General features: G+C 43.0%; 1 protein-coding gene across 1 annotated transcript; it reads right to left on the reverse strand.

Annotated features, from left to right (window-relative positions):
* Window positions 1-4,169: 4,169 nt before the first annotated feature.
* On the reverse strand, window positions 4,170-10,642 carry LOC141194384 (uncharacterized). Its single transcript, XM_073662289.1, has 5 exons — window positions 10,569-10,642; window positions 10,362-10,485; window positions 10,181-10,278; window positions 9,892-9,982; window positions 4,170-7,494 (listed from the first exon to the last, which is right to left on the reverse strand). The coding sequence occupies exons 1-5, from the start codon at window positions 10,590-10,592 to the stop codon at window positions 6,470-6,472; spliced, it is 1,362 nt and encodes a 453-aa protein (XP_073518390.1). The 5' UTR covers window positions 10,593-10,642; the 3' UTR covers window positions 4,170-6,469.
* Window positions 10,643-15,133: the final 4,491 nt, after the last annotated feature.

Genomic DNA, 15,133 nt, shown 5'->3' on the forward strand with positions numbered 1-15,133 from the left:
AGTGCTACAAAGAAACTGACTCACATGAGGACCGCCCCAGGAAAGGAAGACCAAAAGTCACCTCTGCTTCTGAGGATAAGTTTATCCGAGTCACCAGCCTCAGAAATCGCAGGTTAACAGCAGCTCAGATTAGAGACCAGGTCAATGCCACACAGAGTTCTAGCAGCAGACACATCTCTTCAACAACTGTTAAGAGGAGACTTTGTGCAGCAGGCCTTCATGGTAAAATAGCTGCTAGGAAACCACTGCTAAGGACAGGCAACAAGCAGAAGAGACTTGTTTGGGCTAAAGAACACAAGGAATGGACATTAGACCAGTGGAAATCTGTGCTTTCTTCTGATGAGTCCAAATTTGAGATCTTTGATTCCAACCACCATGTCTTTATGCGACGCAGAAAAGGTGAACGGATGGACTCTACATGCCTGGTTCCCACCGTGAAGCATGGAGGAGGAGGTGTGATGGTGTGGGGGTGCTTTGCTGGTGACACTGTTGGGGATTTATTCAAAATTGAAGGCATACTGAACCAGCATGGCTACCACAGCATCTTGCAGCGGCATGCTATTCCATCCGGTTTGCGTTTAGTTAGACCATCATTTATTTTTCAACAGGACAATGACCCCAAACACACTTCCAGGCTGTGTAAGGGCTATTTGACCAAGAAGGAGAGTGATGGGGTGCTACGTTAGATGATCTGGCCTCCACAGTCACCAGACCTGAACCCAATCAAGATGGTTTGGGGTGAACTGGACATCAGAGTGAAGGCAAAAGGGCCAACAAGTGCTAAGCATCTCTGGGAACTCCTTCAAGATTGTTGGAAGACCATTTCTGGTGACTGCCACTTGAAGCTCATCAAGAGAATGCCAAGAGTGTGCAAAGCAGTCATCAAAGCAAAAGGTGGCTACTTTGAAGAACCTAGAATATAAGACATATTTTCAGTTGTTTCACACTTTTTTGTTAAGTATATAATTCCACATGTGTTAATTCATAGTTTTGATGCCTTCAGTGTGAATGTACAATTTTCATAGTCATAAAAATACAGAAAAATCTTTAAATGAGAAGGTGTGTCCAAACTTTTGGTCTGTACTGTATATACAGTATATATATATATATATATATATATATATATATATATATATATATATACAGTACAGACCAAAAGTTTGGACACACCTTCTCATTTAAAGATTTTTCTGTATTTTCATGACTATGAAAATTGTACATTCACACTGAAGGCATCAAAACTATGAATTAACACATGTGAAATTACATACTTAACAAAAAAAGTGTGAAACAACTGAAAATATGTCTTATATTCTAGGTTCTTCAAAGTAGCCACCTTTTGCTTTGATGACTGCTTTGCACACTCTTGGCATTCTCTTGATGAGCTTCAAGAGGTAGTCACCGGAAATGGTCTTCACTTCACAGGTGTGCCCTGTCAGGTTTAATAAGTGGGATTTCTTGCCTTATAAATGGGGTTGCAACCATCAGTTGTGTTGTGCAGATGTCAGGTGGATACACAGCTGATAGTCCTACTGAATAGACTGTTCGAATTTGTATTATGGCAAGAAAAAAGCGAAGCAAAGAAAAATGAGTGGCCATCATTACTTTAAGAAATGAAGGTCAGTCAGTCCGAAAGATTGGGAAAACTTTGAAAGTGTCCCCAAGTGCAGTTGCAAAAACCAATAAGCGCTATAAAGAAACTGGCTCACATGAGGACCGCCCCAGGAAAGGAAGACCAAGAGTCACGTCTGCTTCTGAGGATAAGTTTATCCAAGTCACCAGCCTCAGAAATCGCAGGTTAACAGCAGCCACAGATTAGAGACCAGGTCAATGCCACACAGAGTTCTAGCAGCAGACACATCTCTACAACAACTGTTAAGAGGATACTTTGTGCAGCAGGCCTTCATGGTAAAATAGCTGCTAGGAAACCACTGATAAGGACAGGCAACAAGCAGAAGAGACTTGTTTGGGCTAAAGAACACAAGGAATGGACATTAGACCAGTGGAAATCTGTGCTTTGGTCTGATGAGTCCAAATTTGAGATCTTTGGTTCCAATTACCGTGTCTTTCTGCGACTCAGAAAAGGTGAACGGATGGACTCTACATGCCTGGTTCCCACAGTGAAGCATGGAGGAGGAGGTGTGATGGTGTGGGGGTGCTTTGCTGGTGACATTGTTGGAGATTTATTCAAAATTGAAGGCATACTGAACCAGCATGGCTACTATAGCATCTTGCAGCGGCATGCTATTCCATCCGGTTTGCGTTTAGTTTGACCATCATTTATTTTTCAACAGGACAATGACCTCAAATACACCTCCAGGCTGTGTAAGGGCTATTTGACCAAGAAAGAGAGTGATGGGGTGCTACGCAAGATGACCGGGCCTCCACAGTCACGAGACCTGAACCCAATCGAGATGGTTTGGGGGTGAGCCGGACCGCAGAGTGAAGGCAAAAGGGCCGACAAGTGCTAAGCATCTCTGGGAAATCCTTCAAGATTGTTGGAAGACCATTTCCGATGACTACCTCTTGAAGCTCATCAAGAGAATGCCAAGAGTGTGCAAAGCAGTCATCAAAGCAAAAGGTGGCTACTTTGAAGAACCAAGAATATAAGACATATTTTCAGTTGTTTCGCACTTTTTTGTTAAGTATATAATTCCTCATGTGTTAATATATACACACACACACACACACACACACACACACACACACACACACACACACACACACATACACACACTGCTCAGAAAAACAAAGGGAGCACTCAAATAACACATCCTAGATCTGAATGAATGAAATCTTCTCACTGAATACTTTGTTCTGTAGAAAGCTGAATGTGCTGACAACAAAATCACACAAAAATCATCAATGGAAATCACATTTATTAATGATAATAATAATCTTTATTTTTATATAGCGCTAACATATTCCGCAGCGCTTTACATACATTATCGTCGCTGTCCCCATCGGGGCTCACAATCTAAATTCCCAGTATGTCTTTATTAACCAATGGAGGCCTGGATTTGGAGTCACCCCCAAAATTAAAGTGGAAAAACACACTACAGGCTGATCCAACTTTGATGTAATGTCCTTAAAACAAGTCACAATGAGGCTCAGTATTGTGTGTGGCCTCCACGTGCCTGTATGGCCTCCCTACAACGCCTGGGCATGCTCCTGATGAGTTTGCGGATGGTCTCCTGTGGGATCTCCTCCCAGACCTGGACTAAAGCATCCGCCAACTCCTGGACAGTCTGTGGTGCAACGTTGGTGGATGGAGCGACACATGATGTCCCAGATGTGCTCAATCGGATTCAGGTCTGGGGAACGGGCGGGCCAGTCCATAGCTTCAATGCCTTCATCTTGCAGAAACTGCTGACACACTCCAGCCACATGAGGTCTGGCATTGTCTTGTATTAGGAGGAACCCAGAGCCAACCGCACTAGCATATGGTCTCACAAGGGGTCTGAGGATCTCATCTCGGTACCTAATGGCAGTCAGGCTACCTCTGGCGAGCACATGGAGGGCTGTGCGGCCCTCCAAAGAAATGCCACCCCACACCATTACTGACCCACTGCCAAGCCGGTCATGCTGAAGGATGCTGCAGGCAGCAGATCGCTCTCCACGGCGTCTCCAGACCCTGTCACGTCTGTCACATGTGCTCAGTGTGAACCTGCTTTCATCCATGAAGAGCACAGTGTCCTGCACGGTCTTGGGCTGTGAGCACAACCCCCATCTGTGGACGTCGGGCCCTCATACCACCCTCATGGAGTCGGTTTCTAACCGTTTGTGCAGACACATGCACATTTGTGGCCTGCTGGAGGTCATTTTGCAGGGCTCTAGTAGTGCTCTTCCTGTTCCTCCTTGCACAAAGATGGAGGTAGCGGTCCTGCTGCTGGGTTGTTGCCTTTCTACGGCCCCCTCCACGTCTCCTGGTGTACTTGCCTGTCTCCTGATAGCGCCTCCAGCCTCTGGACACTACGCTGACAGACACAGCAAATCTTCTTGTCACAACTCGCATTGATGTGCCATCCTGGATGAGCTGCACTACCTGAGCAACTTCTGTGGGTTGCAGAGTCCGTCTCATGCTACCACGAGTGTAAAAGCACAGCCAACATTCAAAAGTGACAAAAACATCAGCCAGAAAGCATTGGTACTGCGATGTGGTCTGTGGTCCCCACCTGCAGAACCACTCCTTTATTGAAGGTGTCTTGATAATTGCCAATAATTTCCATCTATTGTCTATTCCATTTGCACAACAGCATGTGAAATTGATTGTCAATCAGTGTTGCTTCCTAAGTGGACAGTTTGATTTCACAGAAGTTTGATTTACTTGGAGTTATATTCTGTTAAGTGTTCCCTTTATTTTTTTGAGCAGTGTAGTATGGTTGGGTAGTAGTTAATAATTTCTATATATTTTATATATATAATAGAATATAATTTATATATATTTCGCATTTATAGATCGATATTTTGAGAGATATTTTCTTATATCTTATTATGCATTTATACTATGATCTCATATAATCGTGTTATACTTCATGCTTCACTGTTCTCTGTGGTGTCCTCGCTGGCCGTATCAATCTCTGCTCCATGACGTGCGGTCACGTGGTTCCCCATGTGCTTGCTGAATGATGGATCATATGACGCGTTTGCCATGGATGCGGTGGTGTAGCAGTGATTGCCATGTGTCATGCCACGCCCTCCCCACACCCATTGGCCGAGAGACTACACCCCCCCTTTTCTATTGGCTCAAGGGCCCTTTTTAAACCCTACCCACCTACACTGACGCCACCTCTTGATGAAGGCAGCCGTGCCGAAACGCGCATCAGGGTGAGCGCAATTCAGGGGCGTATTCACATCGACTGTGGCTGTAAGTATTCTATAGGGTTCATGCTACACTCTTTTTGCTGCCGTTCTTTAATCTTTTTTCCTACTTAGGTGCATTTTCTAGGCTTTAATATGTATTAGGATATACTTTTATCCTGTAGCCTAAGAGGTCAGGGCACTGATACCACTTATAAAGATCTGCTGTCCCCAGTATGAGCTATCTATATTAGTACTTATATATAGACAGCGGTGTGACTAACCTCTTATATAACAACTACTTCTGACCTACCTCACAAGCACCTGCACTTTTATTGAATGCTTCACTGCATTTTAACAATATATTCTTATTTTTTGGCAGCCCAATTATGTATTTACATCAGAAAAGAATCATGTTAATTTGTCTCATGCTCCTCATTAGTGCTCCTCCATTGTTTTACTATTAACTGTCTGTTTCTGCGATTCATATTTTTTTCCTGTATAAATTATAATTAATAACATTTTGTAATTGTTTCACTATTATATGGGACTCTGACTTGAAGTTTTTTCCTCTTGTTTCTTATGTATGGAGGAGTATATGGGGCCCATTATACTGTATACGGGTTGGCCCACGACGTTGTCAAAGTTTTCATGTTTTGAGTTTTACATTCCTGATGTAGAATCAGTCTGGGTAAATGTACATGGACATGGCAATAATGGAAAGCTGCTAATTGGACTTTGCTACAAGTCTCCTAATATAGCTGAACATGTAGAGGATGAAATGCTGCAACAAATTAAAAAGGCAACAAAAATAAGTCATGGTGAAAAGTGTTGGATCCCTTGAAATTGTTCCAGAAAATGAAGTAATTCTCCCAGAAAATTATTGCAATTACATGTTTTGTTATACACGTTTATTTCCTTTGCGTGTATTGGAACAACACAAGAAAACAGAGAAAAAAAGGCAAATTGAACATAATTTCACACAAAATAGGCCGGAAAAAATTGTTGGCACCTTGCCAAAATTGTGGGTAAACAACTTTGTTTCAAGCATGTGAAGCTTGTTCAAATGCAATTGTGGCAAGTAACAGGTGTGGGCAATATGAAAATCACAACTAAAACTAGATAAAAAAGGGAGAAGTTGATTCAATCTTTGCATTGTGTGCATATGTATGCCACACTAAGCATGAAGAAAACAGAAAGAGGAGAAGAGAACTGTCTGAGGACTTGAGAACCAAAATTGTTGAAAAATATCAACAATTTCAAGGTTATAAGTCCATCTTTAGTGATCCGCATGTTCCTTTGTCCAAGGTGCGCAGCATAATCAATAAATTTACAACCCATACAGTCAAATATGGTGGAGGTTCAAAGGTGTTTTGGGGTTGTTTTGCTGCCTCTGGCACTAGGTGCCTTGCCTGTGTGCAAGACATCATGAAATCTGAAGATTACCAAAGGATTTTGGGTCACAATTTAGTGCCTAGTGTCAGAAAGCTGGGTTTGCGTCCTAGGTCATGGGTCTTCATACTTTACTTTCCCCTTGTTGACAGTGTGTTGCAGCCTCCCCTCTGGTTCCTCAGGAGGTATTAAGAACTCCTCAACGGCTTATTAGGGAGTTAGGTCTGTGGTGGCGTTATTAGTTGTGCAGCTAGGGCCTTTCTTGTCTGTACAGAGACTAGTTGTGTGTAGTTGCAGCATTCTCCCCTGTGTGGGTTCTCCGGTGGTTATCAAGATGCGCTTTCTGGTTAAAACATTTCCCACAATCTGAACATGAAAAAGGCTTCGCCCCTGTGTGGGTTCTCTGGTGCTTAACAAAATCAGATTTCTGGTTAAAACATTTTCCATATTCTGAACATGGAAAACGCTTCTCCCCTGTGTGAGTTCTCTGATGTTTGATAAGAGTTGATTTGTCTGTAAAACATTTCCCACATTCTGAACATGAAAATGGCTTCTCCCCTGTAAGAGTTCTCTGATGTATATTAATATATGATTTCTGTACAAAACATTTGCCATAATCTGAACATGAAAAAGGCTTCTCCACTGTGTGGGTTCTCTGGTGCTTAAGAAAACTAGATTTCTGGTTAAAACATTTTCCACATTCTGAACATGGAAATGGCTTCTCCCCTGTGTGAGTTCTCTGATGTGCGATAAGATTTGATTTCTGTACAAAACATTTCCCACATTCTGAACATGGAAAAGGCTTCTCCCCTGTGTGAGTTCTCTGATGTTTGATAAGAGTTGATTTCTGTAGAAAACATTTCCCACATTCTGAACAGGAAAATGGCTTCTTTCCTGTGTGAGTTATCTCATGCCTAACAAGATTTGATTTCCGAATAAAACATCTCCCACACTTGGAGCAAGAAAATCTATTCTTCGCTGTGTGAATTTTTTGATGTTTAAGAAAAGACTTTTTGAGAGGAAAACTAATTCTATATTCTGAACCTGAAAATGTCTTCTTTGCTTTAGGAGCAGTTTGTTTTTTAATGCTTATTTTGTGACTATGATTTTCCTTAGTAGTCAGTAATGAATCAGAAGACAGGACCTGTTTCATAGAATCAGATGACAGATCTTTGCTGTGAAGGGATGATGGTATATCTGGAGTAATGTCATTCACTTCAATTGTATCCTGTGGGATCTGAAAAACGTCTGATTTGAAAATTGAAGATGTCAGCTGTCCCTCTGATCTCCGGGTACAGTTATCTGCCAAGAATAATTATTTTTTAATAAAAAATCCTTGAATTTTATATTTTTGAACATTTCTACTTAAACTGTCTGTAAAAAAAGGCAAGTTATATAAAAAAAACATTCACTTATTCACCAGGACAATGACCATCTAATAGAAAACCTCATAGGATGAACCAGTGGAGCGTGGTGTCCAACTGTTTGCTCATTCTGCTTCCCAAATATGGAGTAAAAGGCGCAGGCTCTGTCCAGCCACTAAGATTAGGTAACCTGGGACCTGTAGTACCATCCAGTCTGGCAGTATGGGTGTGTGTGCTGTCCAGCTGGAGTAATCTGCTCCCTGCTTCAGCCATTTGGAAAGCACCGCACCCTACTAAAGCTGGAAGCATATTGCCGGAAGCTGCCAGATCCAGCCGTGTTCTCCACTGGTTCAGTCCTCTGTGATCAGCTCCCGGCTTGTGTATTTGGTTCCTGTTGTGACCTTGGCCCGTTTACTGACTGCTCTTGTGTCTTCTGATTTTATACTTTCTCTGCCCTCCTGGTTGTGATCCGGCTACCTGACTATTCTTCTTCCCATCTCACTCCACAGAACAGCAGGTAACACCGTGGCCCAAGCCTAGGGGTCTCTGTGTAAGTCCAGATCCATGTAGAGGGGTTAAAGGTTGATGAGCAAAGTAATTTGTGAAATCAGTAAACAGGGTAGATAGTGACAAGCCAGTTTGTGGTGGCCATCTTTTGAGCTGACAGGTGACCATGAACAGTGCCCCCAATACATTGTGTCTGTGAACTATTCCAGGAAAATCAGCATTCCTAATAGCTAAATGGCGCTCCTTCCCTTCTTACCCTGCGATGTGCCCAGACAGTAGTGTACAACCGTATATAGGGGATTGTCACATTCAAGAGTAGTTGGAAATAATTTGTAAGGTCCATTTGTTTCCTATTATCATTTGTGAAGAATCTCACAGTTATCACCACATAAAGTGACACACGTCAGATTTGAAAAATGGAACCTGATTAGGAACAAAAAACTGTCTGCGGGAAGGGGTTAAATCAGAGGATTACTGAAGTCAAAAACTGTGAGTATAGATAATAAAACATCTACTGAAATGATCAAACTGAACAGTCTCCATCAGAGAAAAATGAGTAACTAGTGGTGAAACCTCTCTGGGGTAATTAGAGTCTGGGGCTCGGTGGCTCTTCATCATCTAAACTATCGTAAGGGACAATATCTTCTGTCAGATGAGTGTCAAGAAGAAATATTAGACATTGAAAGTGAAGTTTTTTACAATACTGCAGAGCTGAGGTGTCTTACATTTAGATCTCGGGCATTTGGAAGAGACAATGGAGATCTTTTTGAAAGACTACCAGGGAATTACAGAGTCACATAAGTGAGGCCGGCCGATCCCTCCACAATCAGACTATTATACAGAATGAACTTGTAAAAAAAAGAAAGAATATATAAACATGTAACATCCCCAACAACAATGTATGTATGAAGGGAGAAATCCAACACTAAACCGGAGTTGCACTCATTTATGGTGGACCATTGGAGGTATGATGAGTCCTGACCAGAAGAGTAGAGAAAGTATTAGTGCCCCCCATTTCAGGAGAGATTGTGCAGGAATCTGAATTCTTTAGGATTGAAAACATAATGGAATTTATGACGTGGAGTGAATCCATGAAACCAGGGCTGGAGCCATGCCACCACATCTCCTGCAGGCGTGAATAGATGTATATTACAGCCATCAGCCACGCACAGCTTAGAGACATATCATGGCACAGGTGTAATGTTATTTATGTAGTTTATCAGGATCCTGTTTGAAGATAGTTTGAAAAGTCAGGATAAAGGGAAACTCTGTGGTTATTGTACAGAAATTCACACTTGGCCCTCACTGCACATTTAATATTGTCGATCAAAAAAGTGAAGTTTGGCCAGAAAGACTGGACCTGGTCTTGTAGGGACCATATGAGCACATTCAGCAGCACAGAAGGGAGAGAAGGTAGATTAATCCAATAAGATATCAGGGATCTAGGAAGCCAACAGCATCATTACCCTCCGCTTTCTCTTACAGGCCCATCAGAATATTTTTCTTCAAGTAATTTTCTCACTTGTCAGCACTTTCTACGTACGCTGTCATTTGGCTTTGTAGTTTACAGATCTGGACAGGTAACGGTCAGCGTCTACTAATCCCAGGGGGTAGGTGGATCCTCCAGGTTGTAAGTTCTAAAGAAAAGGGCTTTTACAACTACACAAAGTAATGTGAACATTTTCAGATGGAGGAAAATGTTGTGGTCTAGCGGGAAAATGGTGATCACACGATTGTGATACGGCCAAACTACATGACCGGTAAACCAGCCACAGCCGGTGACTGAGAAGAATCTGTGACTTCTCTGCATTTAGTGGTTACTACTCACCTGGGTAATCATATGTAGGAATCTCCTCCTTACACCGCTCATCACCCCTCACATATGTCTCTGTAGTATTAATATGGGTCAGATCTTCACCCTGAAACAAATATTATAAAAGTCACAGACAGATGGAGAAGTCACATCTATGATCAGCTCTAATCCTGCCATCTCCACCGTTCTCATTACACAAGTAGAAAACATATAATACTGGTGGATAAAACAAGACTGAGCACAAGACCTTCACAGCCGTCTACACATCATAGGGGAGATCTCATGACACCTTCTCTCCATCTACCTGATGATCCTGAGGAACATTGGGATCTTCTTGTTTACAGTCCTGTGGAAGAAGAGGACGGGGACATCTCTCTGGTGTTGTCCTCTTACTGGATGGATCTGGAGGAAACACATACAGGGACTGAATTCATTCTTTACATACAGATAATTATAGACTGTGTGTATTCAGTCCTGTCTATTACCTGGTGATATGAGGGGTTGGGGAACCTCCATCATGATGTCCTTGTACAGATCTTTGCGTCCTTCTAAATACTCCCACTCCTCCATGGAGAAATAGACGGTGACATCCTGACATCTTATAGGAACCTGACACATACAATGATACCGTCATCCCCCCGATCCCTCCATAGCGTTACTGTATAATGTCCCAGCATTCCCAGCAGCGTCACCTCTCCAGTCAGCAGCTCAATCATCTTGTAGGTGAGTTCTAGGATCTTCTGGTCATTGATGTCCTCATGTATCTGGGTGTGAGGTGGAGGTCCTGTGATTAAGCTCAGGGGTCTTCCCCATCCCTCAGACACAGGGGCCTGACAGCGCTCACTAGAGGTCTTCTTCACTACTGTGTAATCCTGGTTATGGAGAGACACATTAATAAATCTCACTACAGACATTTCCAGAGTCCTCACCTCTCCAGTTCTGTCCATCTGTTATTCCCATAGATAAGAATGATGTAATGTGACGTCATCAGAATCTCTCACCTCTCCAGTAAGCCGGAAGAGGATCTCTAGGGTGAGGTGTAATATCCTCTCCGCCATCTTGTCTCTGTCCATGTCCATCCTTGATAGGTGATTCAGAAAAATTCTCTTAATATAGAAGATCTTCACTGAGAGGATCTGATATTGTAGAGACCTGAATGAGAAGAAGATGAGCCGATGTAACATCATAAAGAATTCTGTGTAATAATACAATTACTGGAGACAATAAGGGAAATATATCAGGAGATAGAATGTGTAGATGTTGTGTTCTCTAGTTTTTTATGGACTGGAACATAAGTTGAATTGCTGACTTAGACATCTCCTCCATACTTCCAATCACTGGCTAAGTTGGCCACTGCTTCAGTAAGAATCACCCAGAAACCCAAGCAGCAATGGTATTTTTATTATTTTACAACATTCTGCTTTTGTCCCTGACGTACTAATAAAACCTTTATATTTTAGGCCACAGACAACAAGCAGTTTCTTCCTCGGAGTCGGCAGCTGAATACGTTTCTTATAGACTCATCTTCCATAACGCTAATTCTCGTCATATACATTACACCTGGCATGAGAAATAACAACTTCATGATGAGGACGACATCTTCATCTTCTAATACGGCTCTAGAAACAGATATGGCCAGAGTCCGTCACTGACTACATCATCACCGACCGTCTGTATGAATGTTTCCCGTCTTCCCCAGGTTGTAATCTTTTATCACGTTAGATCTCATTTATAAGAGCGTGTGTGTAAGAACAAGACAGTTATTTGATGCTAATGTCTCCATGTACAGTGGCTTTATTCCTGGATATTATGTTTCTTTTAGCATTTTCCTGTAGGCTTCCATATATTACATGAAAAACACCAAAAAAAGAAAACCAAGTGTTATACTGTATGTGGGGGGATGGCGGTACTGTGAGAACATTATACTGTATGTGGGGGGATGGTGGTACTGTGAGAACATTATACTGTATGAGGGAAGATGGCGGTACTGTGGGAACATTATACTGTATGTGGGGGGATGGTGGCACTGTGAGAACATTATACTGTATGTGGGGGGATGGCGGTACTGTGAGAACATTATACTGTATGTGGGAAGATGGTGGTACTGTGAGAACATTATACTGTATGTGGGGGGATGGCGGTACTGTGAGAACATTATACTGTATGTGGGGGGATGGCGGTACTGTGGGAACATTATACTGTATGTGGGGAGATGGTGGTAATGTGAGAACATTATACTGTATGTGGGAAGATGGTGGCACTGTGGGAACATTATACTGTATGTGGGGGGATGGTGGTACTGTGAGAACATTATACTGTATGTGGGAAGATGGCGGTACTGTGGGAACATTATACTGTATGTGGGGGGATGGTGGTACTGTGAGAACATTATACTGTATGTGGGAAGATGGCGGTACTGTGAGAACATTATACTGTATGTGGGGGGATGGCGGTACTGTGGGAACATTATACTGTATGTGGGGGGATGGTGGTAATGTGAGAACATTATACTGTATGTGGGAAGATGGTGGCACTGTGGGAACATTATACTGTATGTGGGGGGATGGTGGTACTGTGAGAACATTATACTGTATGTGGGAAGATGGCGGTACTGTGGGAACATTATACTGTATGTGGGAAGATGGTGGTACTGTGAGAACATTATACTGTATGTGGGAAGATGGCGGTACTGTGAGAACATTATACTGTATGTGGGGGGATGGCGGTACTGTGGGAACATTATACTGTATGTGGGGGGATGGTGGTAATATGAGAACATTATACTGTATGTGGGAAGATGGTGGCACTGTGGGAACATTATACTATATGTGGGGGGATGGTGGTACTGTGAGAACATTATACTGTATGTGGGAAGATGGCGGTACTGTGGGAACATTATACTGTATGTGGGGGGATGGTGGTACTGTGAGAACATTATACTGTATGTGGGAAGATGGTGGCACTGTGGGAACATTATACTGTATGTGGGGGGATGGTGGTACTGTGAGAACATTATACTGTATGTGGGAAGATGGCGGTACTGTGGGAACATTACACTCTATGTGGGGGGATGGCGGTACTGTGAGAACATTATACTGTATGTGGGAAGATGGTGGTACTGTGAGAACATTATACTGTATGTGGGAAGATGGCGGTACTGTGAGAACATTATACTGTATGTGGGAAGATGGTGGTACTGTGGGAACATTATACTGTATGTGGGGGGGATGGTTGTAACGTGGGAATATTACACTGTATGTGGGGGGATGGTGGTACTGTGAGAACATTATACTGTATGTGGGAAGATGGCGGTACTGTGAGAACATTATACTGTATGTGGGGGGATGGCGGTACTGTGGGAACATTATACTGTATGTGGGGGGATGGTGGTAATGTGAGAACATTATACTGTATGTGGGAAGATGGTGGCATTGTGGGAACATTATACTATATGTGGGGGGATGGTGGTACTGTGAGAACATTATACTGTATGTGGGAAAATGGCGGTACTGTGGGAACATTATACTGTATGTGGGGGGATGGTGGCACTGTGAGAACATTATACTGTATGTGGGAAGATGGTGGCACTGTGGGAACATTATACTGTATATGGGGGGATGGTGGTACTGTGAGAACATTATACTGTATGTGGGAAGATGGCGGTACTGTGGGAACATTACACTGTATGTGGGGGGATGGCGGTACTGTGAGAACATTATACTGTATGTGGGAAGATGGTGGTACTGTGAGAACATTATACTGTATGTGGGAAGATGGCGGTACTGTGGGAACATTATACTGTATGTGGGGGGGATGGTTGTAATGTGGGAATATTATATTGTATGTGGGGGGATGGTGGTAATGTGGGAACATTATACTGTATGTGGGGGGGATGGCGGGACTGTGAGAACATTATACTGTATGTGGGAAGATGGTGGTACTGTGAGAACATTATACTGTATGTGGGAAGATGGTGGTACTGTGAGAACATTATACTGTATGTGGGAAGATGGCGGTACTGTGAGAACATTATACTGTATGTGGGAAGATGGCGGTACTGTGAGAACATTATACTGTATGTGGGGGGATGGCGGTACTGTGACAACATTACACTGTATGTGGGAAGATGGCAGTACTGTGGGAACATTATACTGTATGTGGGAAGATGGTGGTACTGTGACAACATTACACTGTATGTGGGAAGATGGCAGTACTGTGGGAACATTATACTGTATGTGGGAAGATGGTGGTACTGTGAGAACATTATACTGTATGTGGGAAGATGGCGGTACTGTGAGAACATTATACTGTATGTGGGAAGATGGCGGTACTGTGAGAACATTATACTGTATGTGGGGGGATGGTGGTACTGTGAGAACATTATACTGTATGTGGGGGGATGGCGGTACTGTGGGAACATTATACTGTATGTGGGGGGGATGGCGGGACTGTGAGAACATTATACTGTATGTGGGAAGATGGCGGTACTGTGGGAACATTATTCTGTATGTGGGGGGGATGGTTGTAATGTGTGAATATTATATTGTATGTGGGGGGATGGCGGGACTGTGACAACATTATACTGTATGTGGGGGGGATGGCGGTACTGTGAGAACATTATACTGTATGTGGGAAGATGGTGGTAATGTGGGAACATTATACTGTATGTGGGGGGGATGGCGGGACTGTGGGAACATTATTCTGTATGTGGGGGGGATGGTTGTAATGTGGGAATATTATATTGTATGTGGGGGGATGGCGGGACTGTGACAACATTATACTGTATGTGGGGGGGATGGTGGCACTGTGAGAACATTACACTGTATGTGGGAAGATGGCGGTACTGTGACAACATTATACTGTATGTGGGGGGATGGCGGTACTGTGAGAACATTATACTGTATGTGGGAGGATGTTGGGACTGTTACAACATTATACTGTATGTGGGAAGATTGCGGAACTGTGGGAACATTACACTGTATGTGGGGGAATGGCGGGACTATGAGAACATTATACTGTATGCGGGGGGGATGGTGGTAATGTGGGAACATTGTACTGTATGTGGGGGGGATGGTGGTAATGTGGGAACATTATACTGTATGTAGGAACATTGCAGAACTGTGGGAACATTACACTGTATGTGGGGGGATGGCGATGCTATGAGAACATTATACTGTATGTGGGGGGGATGGTGGTAATGTGGGAATATTATACTGTATGTGGGAAGATGGTGGTAATGTGAGAACATTATACTGTA

Source organism: Phyllobates terribilis, unplaced genomic scaffold, assembly GCF_046119375.1.
Source record: "Phyllobates terribilis strain yellow unplaced genomic scaffold, ASM4611937v1 Scaffold_70__1_contigs__length_7381418, whole genome shotgun sequence".
Classification (NCBI taxonomy): domain Eukaryota; kingdom Metazoa; phylum Chordata; class Amphibia; order Anura; family Dendrobatidae; genus Phyllobates; species Phyllobates terribilis.